Source organism: Hemibagrus wyckioides, linkage group LG15 (assembly GCF_019097595.1).
Source record: "Hemibagrus wyckioides isolate EC202008001 linkage group LG15, SWU_Hwy_1.0, whole genome shotgun sequence".
Lineage (NCBI taxonomy): Eukaryota > Metazoa > Chordata > Actinopteri > Siluriformes > Bagridae > Hemibagrus > Hemibagrus wyckioides.
The window spans coordinates 16,038,984-16,053,310 of NC_080724.1; the positions used below are offsets into that span (position 1 = coordinate 16,038,984).

General features: G+C 42.9%; 1 protein-coding gene across 17 annotated transcripts in view; it reads left to right on the plus strand.

The window, feature by feature from the left end:
* camta1a (calmodulin binding transcription activator 1a) overlaps positions 1–14,327 on the plus strand; it is a 407,198-nt gene that overhangs the window by 386,442 nt on the left and 6,429 nt on the right. For 10 of the 17 annotated variants that reach the window (XM_058410173.1, XM_058410174.1, XM_058410188.1 and 7 more), the window contains 11 exons: positions 3,898–4,085; positions 4,186–4,382; positions 5,632–5,710; positions 5,828–6,164; positions 6,427–6,929; positions 8,042–8,220; positions 11,231–11,468; positions 12,024–12,095; positions 12,296–12,316; positions 12,428–12,627; positions 13,262–13,336. In XM_058410173.1, coding sequence (XP_058266156.1) covers positions 3,898–4,085; positions 4,186–4,382; positions 5,632–5,710; positions 5,828–6,164; positions 6,427–6,929; positions 8,042–8,220; positions 11,231–11,468; positions 12,024–12,095; positions 12,296–12,316; positions 12,428–12,627; positions 13,262–13,336 — 2,089 coding nt within the window. The remainder of the gene's footprint in view (positions 1–3,897; positions 4,086–4,185; positions 4,383–5,631; positions 5,711–5,827; positions 6,165–6,426; positions 6,930–8,041; positions 8,221–11,230; positions 11,469–12,023; positions 12,096–12,295; positions 12,317–12,427; positions 12,628–13,261; positions 13,337–14,327) is intronic. The other 7 variants (XM_058410177.1, XM_058410179.1, XM_058410190.1 and 4 more) reach the window with 3 other exon arrangements.

A 14,327-nucleotide genomic window follows, 5' to 3' on the forward strand; every position in this document is an offset into this window, starting at 1 on the left:
ATTTTTATTTTTATTTTTTTTGGATCAATTTTTGGCATCTTAAGGCATATGTGGCTTCCGTTAAGAGGAAAGAACCGATTTTCTTCATTTTATAAAGACGAAATATGCAAGACTGTGTCAGCTTAGCAATATAAATGAACCACAGTTGTGTATGTTGTGAGGTGGTGTGATCAGAGAGTTCTCTAGCAAGATGACAAGATCTTGACATGGGATATCTAGCAGCTTAGTTTTGCCAGGGTTTAGTTTCAAGAAGTGGGACCAGTTCACAGAGTACATCATTGACCCAGACTTCCATGAGCATTAGGACCTAAAAACATATTTGGATGGAGATAAGCATGCATAAGCACACGCTAACACAAAAGTTATTTACAACCTTATAGATTTCCTACAGCATGTGTGATGATACTGTTGCACTGTACAAATGAATCAGTGGTTACAATACCACTCCAAAATGATCTTTCGTCGCTCGAAAGTGGCTCCGTCATTTTCTTTGGCTCTCTTCTGACTGTCACATGACAGCATCAACGATGGTGCGACTGCTGACATCTTTAGAGGAAACATAATCCTACACATTGCTGTCATAATTCAGTTAGAGTTTTAAAAAAGGGCACATATAACAACTGTTGAAATATGTATACATTTTTTGGGCCCCTTTGCATATCTATATATCTATATATATAACTTGCTATATTTAAACTGCAGTGATATAATGTTCAGTCATCAGCATATAATTCATGTGGTGCAGCAACCAAGAGACAGAATAGCCATGCAATGATAAATTTTGTTTGGTTTGTCATCATGCATTCTGCATCTAGGTCTCTCCTGGACAATCAGGAACCTGAAGAACATGCTTTAGCGAATCTGGCTCATCAGCCCTCACACACTCGTAGTGAAAACGTACACTCAATAAAGCTGCAGGGGCTGAGGTCATTAGTCTTCATGACCTCTCATTTCACATGCCCGTATCCAAGCCTGAGCTGAGCCTGTGAGTCACTTTCAGGGAGGCCAGGAGATGGAAAGGCTGATGGTTGTGCTATGGCTCTGCACCTCAGCGACTGCAGCAGATGGCGCGAGGCTTTAGTTTGGGAATTGAAGGATTTGTTGATGTGCCAGTCCACATCAGTACAGACACGTTGAGGATCTCAGGAGATGGAGAAGTAACAACATGCACTAAAGGGAAGTGCATGGTTAGCATATTGGAAAAAAAAAAAGTTCTTAATTTCCGTCAGGAGATGGTGAGCTTGTCTTAAGAGAACTCTAATATTGGAAAGCTTAAATGATACTATATGTGATGAAAATGGGACACGACATTCATCCCTAAGACCCCATTAATGAACATGAACTAAATTAATTTCTAATAGAAAATAATAAACGAAAAGTATCAGTTCATTTAAAACAGAATGAAATAAGTAAAATTCAGTTTCTGCCAAGACAAATTATATTGAATTTATCGAATCGATAACATGAAGCCATAAAAATAAAACGTTCTTGACCACTAGTGCAGATTGTGCTAAAAGTTTGCAAAGGGAGCCTCTGTTCATAAATATGGCATTAGGTATCTGCCTTAGTGTGGTGTTTTGTCTGTGAGTGATTACAGGCTGTGACCGAAGTACTGTACTAGACAAAAATGGGAGGGTCTTAATGACATCACACTGTGGCCTGTATTCTGATAGGGAAATCCATCTAAGCCTCGACCCTGTATGCCGTTAGCTCCTCCCTTTAGCCCCTCTCCCTCTGCAGTGGACGTGCGTGGCTTTCTGAGCGTGCTCACTCGCAGCAGCAGGTGGAGATGACATCATCTGCACTGCAGCAGACTGCAGCACTGAGTCTGAACAAAGACATGTCAAAACTGCTACTACGTGCTGCGGCCATGCTGTCTGTCTCTCTTCCTCTTTCAGTTATTTTTGTTCTGCTCTCTCTTTTTTCTCCTCCTCTGTCTCTCTGTGCCATGCGCTTCCCCTGCCTCTGTCTTTCAATCTATGCCTTAATTTAAAACAGAGACTAGTTCTTCAACCTGGATGTAATGGATGTGAATTTGCAAGGCATGTTTTTTGCACACACATCCCCCAGGCCTTGTTAAAAGCCTGATGATGGATGTCATTGTTTTATCCCAATAAACGTCTGCTTGCATCCACCCTCCCACCCACCTACCCAGCAGTGCTCATTTTCCTGTCTGTAAGTAGAACATAAAAGCAGATACAGTCACAGACACAGGCATGTCTGAACACCTGAGATGGTAAATGGATGGTTCCTTAAAGCCATGGCCAGCTCATGCCCAAAATAGCAATCCATTTCCATTACTGGATTGATTCAGGGCTTAACATAAGTGATTGCAATTTCCCAATCAGGCCCTCTGATGTGGTGTTGAACAGTGAAGCCTTGCATGACCTCGAACTCACGTAAGCCACATCGGTAACCAGGTAACCAGGCTTGCAGCTTGGATACTGAAACCAAGCTGACCAAATAAAGTTTCATATGTGTGCAAAGTTTCCCGTTAAAGATGCGGCTCATGCGTCATACATAGTCTCTTTCGCGTTTCTGCTATGCTCATTCACAGACATAATGATGGTAACGCTGCCACGAGCCACGCACAGACATGCTCCTGTCGCCTAGTTACCGCTCAGCAGCAGGTTGCCACAGAAACGGAATCCTGGCAGGATGAGAGATGCTAAAGCAGTCTGTACACGCTAGGAGGTTTTATCACGCACGCTACTGCCCAACACTGGACACTTGTGTTGCCCTTCTGAGCTGGCAGCCTTACCTGCAAGCTGTCATTGCTTATAAAGTGGCACCTATAACTATGTGAACAGCGGCCAGTCTGGATCAATGAGCTGCTCTGAAGTCTGAAGTCGAGCAGGTTTTTCTTTACACAGTGCACAGAATATGCAGATCCACAGCGATTAAAGATTATTCTTTATACGTATGTCTACATTCAGCACTCTACCTTAGGTGTCTTTTTGTATTTGGTTGCAGATGGTGTGGTACAGTAATGAAAAATGTGTTGATGCTCACTAATATTCATTCGAAATGTTTTATTCAGTTTGCTAATTGCAGAAATGGTGTTAATGTGTTACAATGACACAGTGGTGCAGCAGGTAGTGGTAGTGTCTCATAGCTTCAGGGAGACAAGTTTAATTTTGAGTTCTTCCCAGCATCCATGTGGGTTTCTTCCCCCCCTTTCAAAACATGATTCATATTAGGATTGGTCTCTTAGAGGCAAGGATGCCTGTGTATAATGACTTTGCAGGCACCAGGTGCTTCTTGGATTCCCTCTGAAATTCAACACGAACCTAAAATGGAGAAGTGGTGATGGAAAATGATGGAATGAACGAACAAATTAATGTTACAGAATCCTGATGACATGCAAATAGGATCGGTACTGAGTATAATCTATAGCCAACAACTGATAGCAACCAAGAAAATGGACATAAACAGCTTATGAAACCAAAACTGAATCATTTCAGAAGTGGGGTAAGCCACTATGGTTTTCCACAGGCACAGGATGAGTCTAGTCTAAAAGCTTGGTATTAAAATCAGGGCATTGAGATTTTCTGTTGCTTGAACTTTATTTTGCTCCTTGTTTACCGAATATAGTTTTATCGAATATACAGTAGGTACATTAGTACTTAATGCAGTAGTATATATCAGCTGTAAACCACATGCATTTGGTGCAGTTCCTTTGTGTCAAGTAATTGAAATGGTTATTCTGCCTTTAACCTTTGTGGTTTACTTTAATGGCTGTGCTCTGTGGTCATCACTTCCTGGTAAAGTATGATTGTGTTGTCTTTTCTTCTATTCCAGTGAATCCATTTACTAGAGCGATGAAGTGTTGAAGTTGAGAGGATTTCGTTTCTACCTATCAGTGCAGTTGTTAAACAAGATCTTCTTGTCTTGTAGATAACCAGTTCAGAATGTCCATTCTGGAGCGGCTGGAGCAGATGGAGCGCCGGATGGCCGAGATGGCCGGCCAGCAGCAGCAGCAAAGTAACGGAGCGGCTGGAGGAGCTGGAGCAGGAGCAGGGGGAGGAGGAGGAGGAGCAGGGGGAGGTGGAAATGGAGGGAACAGCAGTAGCAGCCAGTCTCAGGTACTGTGACTCGTTAACAATTCATTTGACTTTAATTAATCAGATGCTTTCTTAATAGTCAGCTCTAAACTGCTAAACTGTGTGTGCCTTATGTCCACAGTGTCTGTCAGGCCAGGGACAGGCGGGCAGCTCGTTCGAGAGCCGTGTAGTGGTTGTGTGTGAGAAGATGATGAACCGTGCATGCTGGGCCAAATCCAAACACCTGATCCACTCTAAAACCTTCCGGGGAATGACCCTGCTGCACCTTGCTGCTGGACAAGGCTACGCTACACTCATCAAAACACTCATCAAGTGGCGGTGAGTCACATCTCACACCTGGGGAACAAGACTGAGTGTGTCTGAAAGAGAAGAGTGTGTGACTGTCTTATCTGTGTATGTATTTACTGCGTATTTATTCTTGCTTGTCACTGGATGAAAATATTTAGTCAAATCGTATTTTAATTCTCACTCCTAACTCCTAACAAACTAACTAAATTATTTACTTTGTTGTTATAGTAAAACTCCAAGCACTTTTTGGCAGACTATTGAATATTGGAAGACTTTATTCATAGTAATCTAATGAAATATGTTGGTTCCCCTGTACATATTATACACTGATCATGCACAACATTATGATCACTGATATCAAATTGAGATAATTCGGAAAGTTCAGAAATGCGTGAACATGACTGGAAAAACATTCACGGCCCCTTTTCCTCCAGTTTCTGGAGTTTTTAAGGTTTTTATTAAGGTGGGAATCGGATCAACTGGCTGACGATTTTATTGATTAGCCATGTTCCATTGTTTCACTATACACTGATCAAGCATAACATTATGAGAGGTGAAGTGAATAACACCGATTATCTCCTCATCATGGCACCTGTTAGTGGGTGGGATATATTAGGCGTGATGTGTTAGAAGCAGGAAAAATGGGCAAGTGTAAGGATTTGATCGAGTTTGACAAGGGCCAAATTGTGATGGCTAGACGACTGGATCAGAGCATCTCCAAAACTGCAGCTCTTGTGGGGTGTTCCCGGTCTGCAGTGGTCAGTATCTATCAAAAGTGGTCCAAGGAAGGAACAGTGGTGAACCGGTGACAGGGTCACATTGGCCACCAAGGCTCATTGATGCACGTGGGGAACGATGCCTGGCCAACAGACAAGCTACTGTTGCTCAGATTGCTGAAGAAGTTTAAGCTGGTTCTGATAGAAAGGTGTCAGAATTGATTACACAACAGGGTGTTACAGTGGTGCAAAGTGGTAGTAGTGTTGCAGCACTGAGCTTAGATTGCTGTCAGTTTGAAACAGAATGTGATTTCCTCTGGGTTTTCTGATTACTGTTTACCTCTCACCACCTAAAATCATGCCAGTATGTTAGATGGGTTAGATATGCTAAATTGTCTCTTTTGTGAATGAGTATTTATGGTACCTGTCAGTGGACCGGCATCTCATCCATGCAGTTTTCCCAGAATAGGATCCACCATGAACATGTCCAATATAAAGCACTTAATGAAGATGAATGAACCTTCTTTCAACATGTTAAATTAATTGATTTTTTTTTTGTCTAGCACTAAGCATGCAGACAGCATTGATCTGGAGCTTGAGGTGGACCCACTTAACGTTGACCACTTCTCTTGTACACCCTTGGTAAAAAAAATTCTACTTGGATCTCATAACAAGCATTGAATTTTTATATCATGGATAACATTTTAAATTGATACGATCTCCTTGCTGACTATATTATTTCCTGCTCCTCATCTGTAGATGTGGGCTTGTGCTCTGGGTCACCTCGAAGCAGCCGTGGTTCTGTACAAATGGGACCGCAGAGCTCTGACCATCCCAGACTCTCTGGGCCGCCTGCCTCTGTCCATTGCCCGCTCTCGAGGACACACCAAACTGGCTGAATGTCTGGAGCAACTTCAAAGAGAGGAGCAGCAGCAGCCTCCCTCCACCCACATGACTTTCTCTCCGAATCCTGATGCTCCCTCCTCTGACAGCTGGATTGTCAGCTGGACCAACGACAGCATGGTGAACCCCAGCAGCCACAAGAGCAGTCCGCCCATCACCGCTACCACCAATACCTCCAGCAACATCACTCCTGGTAAGCTCAGAAAATGATCCACAGAAAATAGGTGTGTTAAACAGGATCCATTCTAGGAAGGTCCTAACAGCAGTACAGTGGCTAGTGTATTATTGCAGCACTTTGGTGAACGGTACTTGTAGCACAATCTAATTTTAACAGCCCATTTCCTGCGATTAGCTCTAATAGCACCACAGAGATCAGAGAGCAAATTTAATTGAAAGACGAGCCACTCCTGACAGAGTCCACCTCGTTTTTTCCTCTGCTTTCCTCCCATGTCTAGACTTAAGACGCCCCAGATCCGAGCCCTCCAGCTACTACAGCAGCGAGTGCCAACGGGATCTCCCTGCAGCTAAGAAACACAAACCGAACCCAGAAGTGGCTCAGACACGGCCGAATAAAGCTGTCTCGGTTCCCTTGAGCCTGGAGCACCAGCAGCTTCACAAGCTCTCCACCAGCCCAAACACTCTCCCGTCAGATACACCCAGTGCTGAGCAAAACCCAGCTGCTGAAGGCACCAAAACCAGTGGCATCTCACAGGCAAAGCTGAGCTCCTTTCGCACAGGGGGACATAAGTGGAGCTCCAGGGAGGTGTACAGAAAAGTATCTGGAGGAGTTGGAGGAAGCAGCATAGGGAAGGAGAAGCTAGCGACCAGGCTGCGTCAGCGGGGAGAGAACATTAGCATGATGACCATGACGGACAGAGAGATGGTGGACACCGAGTTGCTCACCTATAAGGAGGACTTGGAGAACCAGGACTGCCTTTCACACATGGAAGACTTGCAGGTAAGCCAGGATTTTGTGGTTGCTCTTTCCACTTGTCCGATCCACAAGTCTACAGATGTATATGATTTTATCCAAATAAAGCCTCACGCTAAGAAAACTAAGTCAATAGATTGCCCATCCATCGTGTTAATGTGCCTAAGGCGGCATTAGAGAGCAGTCAGTCTGGCCTTGCACACTGCCTCAGACCTGTATCACCACATAATAAACTCCAGCGATTGATCTACCCTCAGGGCCAAGAGCTCCTCCAATTCCATTCATCTCTGTCACTCGGAGCCGGAGAAAGGAGGAGGGAATAAGGGCAGTCGTGTAGAGCAAACACAGTGGTGGCACTAGAGTTACATTGATTTAGGAGTGTGTGGCTATGTGTGAGTTTGTGTATGTGTGAGTGTGTGTTATTTTTCAAAGGTTATTAATTCCTGAAAGCAGCAGTGGCAATGACACATTTTCGCATGTGCGAATGTGTGTTACTTTGTTATTTTACAAAGGTTATTCATTACTGAAAGCAGCCACAACAGCAACGCACAAAGTGATCTGTACTAATTAAACTGTGTGTTAGGAGCACATGAGATTCAGAAAAAAGCTTCATCGATGATACCTCGAATCGTTAAAAGCCTGTAGCTATCCACAGGGGTTCTACTTTACCCCTGCTTATTGGGAAACACTGCTGTAGGTTTCTACACAGATGTACCAAGGAACCCCCATCTGGATATTTCCAAGAGTGTATCAATATGCAAATTGAGCAAATAATATTAATATTAAATTTTTTACACAGATAATTGTATATTACTAAACCCAGACTTTTTGCTTTCTTTCTACGTTTCAATCTTTTATTTGCAATTTCCCAGTCCCCCCAGCTGAAGCAGCTGTCCAGCTCTGCTGTTTTATTCTTAAAAGGCAACACATGAAGTTGTTTCAACAGAGAGGGTGGGGTAGGTTCAAGGAATGGAAAATTTTTGTCAGTATTGCAGTTGTTTATTGCAATGGCAATTCAGTTCACTGCCAGCAGAGGGCCGGGAAATGACAAACCACTTCTTTATATAGTTATAACTAAACATAAAAAGTAAAAGTTTATTAATCTACAGTTCGTTTGCATGTTTGTTTGCTGCCGCCAGGCAAACATGATGACCTTGGCGGAGCACATAATCGAGGCGACACCAGAGCGCATTAAGAGGGAGAACTTTTCAGCTGTGGAGTCTGTTCCTCTGGAAAGCAGTGGCCTGAGCAGCACTATGAGCTGGCTAGCTACTTACCTGGGAGATGTGGAGCAGCTGCCCAGCATCATCCATCTGAGGTGAGAAGTCTCTGGGGAGAAAACGGGTTCATCACAACAAATTAATCTAAATAATAATGGGCCTGTCGTATGAATAAAGTGGTTGAATCGCATAAAGGTGTTGGTTATAATTTTGTCATTATTTTATTTTATTTTTCAAATTGCTTTTTGTATTTATATACCCAAGGGTATGATTAGGTTGTTTTTTTAATGTAGCCATTTTTTACTCTTACATATATTAACACATATATTACACTTAATTTACCAACACAATGCATAATTTAGCAACTCCAACATGCATAAATGGTTTTTTTTTTAATTATTTATTTAAGCCCCAAAGCACATTTAGAGCAAATTATCAGTGGCTTCCTTTTAACAACATATGCAAAGCATATTCACTATACATGTAGGACCACCAGGACATTTTCCTTCTGGAACAAATGGAGGCTTCCCAAGAATTTGTTTCCTTGCCAAGTACTAATAGTAATGTTGACATCTCATGATCCACCGTGTATAGTCCATCAATAGCTGCGGCTCTTTCTCTCTTTTCCTTCTTTGGCAATCTCATCAACCCAAGTGACCCAGATGCATGGCATTTTTAACTTTAAACATTCCTCTGCTGCAAAATTGTCTTTTTGTCTCACGGCTTCTGCTTTAACACTGGAAACTGTGGTCTTTTTGGCCTGAATGGGTAGCAGTTGCAGCACACAGATTATTGTTTAAACATGGTAAGGTATAGTCTTACATTTACCAGTTTATTAGGAGGACATCCTGACTCAGAACGTCTGTCTCCATCCATCCTGTTCATGAACCGTACTGAACTTTGGGGTGACTGTCTGGCTTTCTAAATGATCTGAGCCTCCTCTCTGAGAATTCACTAACCTCTAGACAGACGTGCTGCGAGACGGTGCATCTGTTGTCTGATTGCAGCAGCCTGGTAGGTAGGAAGCCACCCAAAACAGAAGGTGTGCATCTGCCCATTTCATGGAGGTTGATGTTAAACACCACTGTAGCCTTGTCTGTCTGCACTTTAAACACATGTGACCCCTTTAGGAGTTCCTGTAAATGTTACAGCACTAGCCCATACAGAACACTGATATGCTGATATTGAACCTTGGGAGAACTCCTAAGGGCATGCCCTGAAGGAAAATACATTGGTTCACCACCTCAGGGTCAGTGCTCATATTTCTGTCACTATTCCTTTGTGTGTCTTGTCACAATCATCTACGTGATGTAATGCACGTAGGCCTTGCTGTCGCAGTGGCTCTAGGTCGACTTGCATGTCCCGAGAGCTAGCCCAAAGTTCAAATTGAATTTGAATTGATGTCATTCCACTGTCATGTCATGTCATGCATCCATGAAAGAGCTCCTTATGGAACTGGTGCACTCTAGTGCTCTCTAATCCAGCCACTTACTAGTTTTGATACATTAAAAAACATAACAGGCACTCGATTTGGTGGTGACTTTTCTGCCCACCCATAGTTCTTGTGGTTTGCCTGTTAGGGAGCTGGAGATCCACTGACATAAGTTAAGTCTTCCAACTTGGTGGTAAGTTTGGATGGAATTATATTGTTAAATGCTGATCTGTAGTCAGCAAACAGCAGTTGAACATAATTTCCCTTCCTGGTGTCCAGATGGCTCAGGGCTGTGTGTAGGAGGTGTGTGATGGCCTCATCATTTAAACGATAAGGACGCTATGTGAACTGGGTCTCCAGGGTGTCAGGGAATGAAAAGCCTCTGTCCAGCCTTTCAGGGCACTTCATCACAACTGAGGTCAGGGCTACTGGGCAATAATCACTGAGGCAGGAGGGCTGGGGTTTCATTGGGACAGAAACAATAATGGACTGTTTACAGCATGTGGGAATTACCGATTGTGCCAGGGAGAGGTTGAATATGTCACTGAACACAAGTGCTAACTGGACAGAGCAGGCTCACAGGACCCGACCAGAGATGCCGTCTGGACCTGCTGCCTTTCTGATGTTCGCTCTCCTGAAAGCCATCCTCACATCGTGATGAAAGCGTTTCCACTCTGGCACACTCCACATGCATGCTGCCATAAGCACTGCTAGCTTGGTTAGCACTGCTAGCGCTGTTAGCACCGCTCGTGCTGTAAGCACTGTTAGCCACAGCCTATATAAAGGTTTGTCTATATATTTACAGCAATAGTACTGTTCTTTACTGAGCTCTGCACTTAGCTACAGATCTTCCTTTGATTGGGCCACAGAGGAGCTCATCTTTCCTTTTCCTAGCAGGCCATACAGACACAGTAGTTGCCCAATACACTCCACGCTGCACTTCTGATGAACAGATTGCAGTTCTTTCATAGCCTTCCCACTTCTCAATTGAAATGATGCTGAAGTTAGGTCATGTTAGTTCTTGTTGAAGATGCTTTGCTAGCCAATCAAGGGATTGGTCATATGCAGTTAAACCTCCAACATGGATGAATAAGTTATAATGTTATGATATTAATTCCTCTAAGTACAAACCATCATACTGCTGTACACCAGCACATACAATATATCCTGTGTGTTCCCTCTGAGCCACTGGTGAATATCATAAATCAGTACTAAAATTGGTGGAACAAATGTGACTAAATCCATGAAATCTTTGGCATAGATTTTTGATCAGTTATTTTTGTCTCGATTCTGCTTCTTCCGTTTTCTCTGGAAGATGAGAATGAGAAAGAGGGGCATTTTCACATTTTACTACACATGAAGTCAGCGGAACAAGAAAAATGAGAAAAAATGTGCACACAGGGAAAGTTCATTAGTTCTGGAAGGAAACTGCCCTGCTGGTCCAGAAGGGAGAGGAACTGAATTTGAAATTCAACCACAGAAAAGGAGCGACTCCAATAAGTGTTTGCTGTAAATGTCACTTTTATGATAGATGTTGTTTTAATGTAGTTACACAACGGATGAATAATGTTGTTACTGTATGTAAATTGTAGTACATAATTTATGATAAGCAATGTGAAATGATATACATATATTCATCTATGCTTATTAATAAGAATGTGTGTGTGTGTGTGTAGGTCTCTATATAGTGAACCCCTTACCCCCAACCCGGGTCTGAGTCCAGACGGTTCCCCTCAGTCTGACAGTCCATTTGAGAGGGGTGCCCTGCCCTCCCCGGCCAACTGGACCGAGTTCCTGAATGCTTCCAACAGCAAGATGGAGCGCGAGCTGTCACAGCTCACCCTTACCGACCTAGAGCAGAGGGAGCTGTACGAGGCGGCTCGGCTGGTACAGAGCGCCTTCCGCAAGTACAAGGTACACATCCGTTTTTGTGATATATCAGTGCTGGGAATTGATAGGTGAGGTTTTGACAAGCAGTCCTGCATCATCGTCCTTTTATCCGATATCTGGTCTTTAGTTAGTCGTTTTCTTAACAGGTTCATGTCCTTGTGACTTCAGCATGGAAAGGTGGCTAAACCAGTGCATGGCCTGGCTTATAGGAGCATATGCATTGCAATCTCTTTGTCTTTCTTTCTTTGTATCTCCATGTCCATGAAGTGTGCTGCCTCCTATGGCTGCCTGTAATGAGTTTCCATTGCACACATGGGCTCCTGGCACAAACACACACATGCTGCTCAGGCAGTTCTGGCAGCTGAAACAGAGCAGTGGGGTTGTGGTTAACTCGACCCTCACCCCGTGCCTACTGCACCTGCTTCCCTCCTGCTGCTCTCTCTCTCTCTCTCTCTCTCTCTCCATTTTCTCCCTTTTCCTCTATCTCTCTCCCTGTTTCACTTAGTGGTACAGTGCCTGTCTCTGCCTGCAGGCAATGGACCATTTTCAGCTCTAATCTCCTGCTCTGCTCTCCTGCAGGAACGCCCACTGCGTGAGCAGCAGGAAGTAGCAGCTGCTGTCATTCAGCGCTGTTATAGAAAATACAAACAGGTAAGCCGTGTCACTACTAACTGTCACGTGTAAAAAAACATGCAAACCTACTGGAAAACCTGTACAAATCAGTTGCTATATGAGTCTTTCTCCCTCGCAAGAGTACTTGGCATCTTTCTCACATCCTAAAAACCATCATCACAAATACCCTCAAGCCCACCTATATCTAATCTCAGGCCAATTTTCTGTTCTTTTCCAAGCTAACATGGATAGCATTGAAGGTAACAAACTCCTTCATCCAAAAGAACACTAGACACTACTATAAATATTCTGTGAGAAAAGTTTCACCTTGTCCTCCACACTGACTCTATAATCCCTCTGTTTTGTGGCAGTATGCACTTTATAAGAAGATGACGCAGGCTGCCATCCTTATCCAGAGTAAGTTCCGGAGTTACCATGTGCAGAAAAAGTTCCAGCAGAGTCGACGGGCAGCTGTGCTGATCCAGCAATACTACCGCAGCTACAGAGAGTTCCGGCAACTCCGGCCTCACAGACGCACAGCCACCTCAGCCCTGGTGCAGCACAAGCTCAGGTAGACACTCTCAGTTTAGTATTAGGGCCATGACACAGTAACATGTTAAAGAATAGCATGGAACTGGACAGACTGAGGATCACTTTATGTTATCTTAAGTGAAAATATGCATTTACCCCCAAAAAACTGGCTTGACCATTTTGCATAGAAAAATACAGCTAGTCTAAGCAGAAGTGTTCTCTTTTTAAGACTGTCCCTTGTTTGCTTTGGCTTCTCTTAGCCTGCACAAATACCCTACGCTCTCTCTTTTGCCAAACAAGGCCAAATTTCAAGAGTCAACTTGGTTTGTCAGAAACTTTAGACTGAATAGAAAACCATTACATATGTATATAACTAACCCTAATCCTAACCCTTAACCCATTGCTTAGCATAGTTTGGTCTTGGAGTACCCACTATCCTGCACATTTTAGTTCTTTCCCTGCTCTAACAATCCCACTTCAACTCAGGAAGGAAAGTTAATCAGCTAATTACTTAAAGCCGCTGGTGAAAAACACTAAAGGGTAAATCCAGGACCAGGGTTAGGAACCCAGGTACAGATGCAGTATAAATTTCGGAATCATGTGATTTGTATTTTGTGATTTTTTCATTTTTTTTACACTAAGGGTTTTTCTAACTGTAATTTATTTTGTTTCAGAAGTAGTTTGCTCACTAAGAGACAGGAGCAGGCTGCCCGCAAGATCATGCGATACCTCCGCCGCTGCCGCCACAGGTAATCTTCTACTGCCACGCTGTCCCCTGGTGGCAACACCCTGCACTCCACATCAGTGGCACAGCCAGGAAGTCATTTCAGGAGAAGGAAGATGAGGAAATATGCTGAATAAATCACTGTGCAATCTGTATAGTCATATTGATAAGCACGACACAGTGGCTCATGCATTTCGGCTGGATGCCAGACAGTAGTAAAAGCGGTGATGGCATAAATTTGCTATTTAATCATTTAGGGCACATCCTACCGTCAACCAGTATTAACCTACATATAAGGTTGCTTTAAAATACCTCTATGACACTTCTATTGAATTTCATCTTATAAAATTGATCTATCTACCTACCTTTCCTCCTCCTGCAGTCTCCTGTATTTTACAGGCTGTTCCATAAACATTCCTCCAAATATAGCTAGTTTTTCATAGTTGCAGTAATAAAATGTGATTAAATGAACTAAGGGATTTGCTTATTTGACTTGTCTTGCCCTTTTATGAGCATCAATATGGCACACTTACTGCAAAAAACAATGTTATTTGAAACATTGTTAATTGGGGCAGTTGTGGCTCAAGTAGTTAAGACTCTGGGTTGGTGATTGGAAGAATCACCAAGCTGCCACTTCTGGGCCCCTAAGCAGGGCCCTCAACCGTCCCCACCCCAGGGGCACCATACTGTGGCTGACCCTGTGCCTTGTCCCCCCAAAAAAGCTGGAAAATGCTAAGAAAATAATTCCACTGTAATGTAATATATGCTAATAATAATAATAATAATAATTATTATTATTATTATTATTATTATTATTATTAAACATATAGTACTGTGCGAAAGTGTAACAATTTTCTAGTACAAGTTTTGTTATCGATGATGACTTTATGACTTTACAAAAGTGTTTTATATTCTAACATTATAAGATTACATCTTATATTATACTATTATTTTTCCAACAACTGTTACAGAAACATGGTCATATGTCAATAAAGAAAACAACGTATTAAGTAACA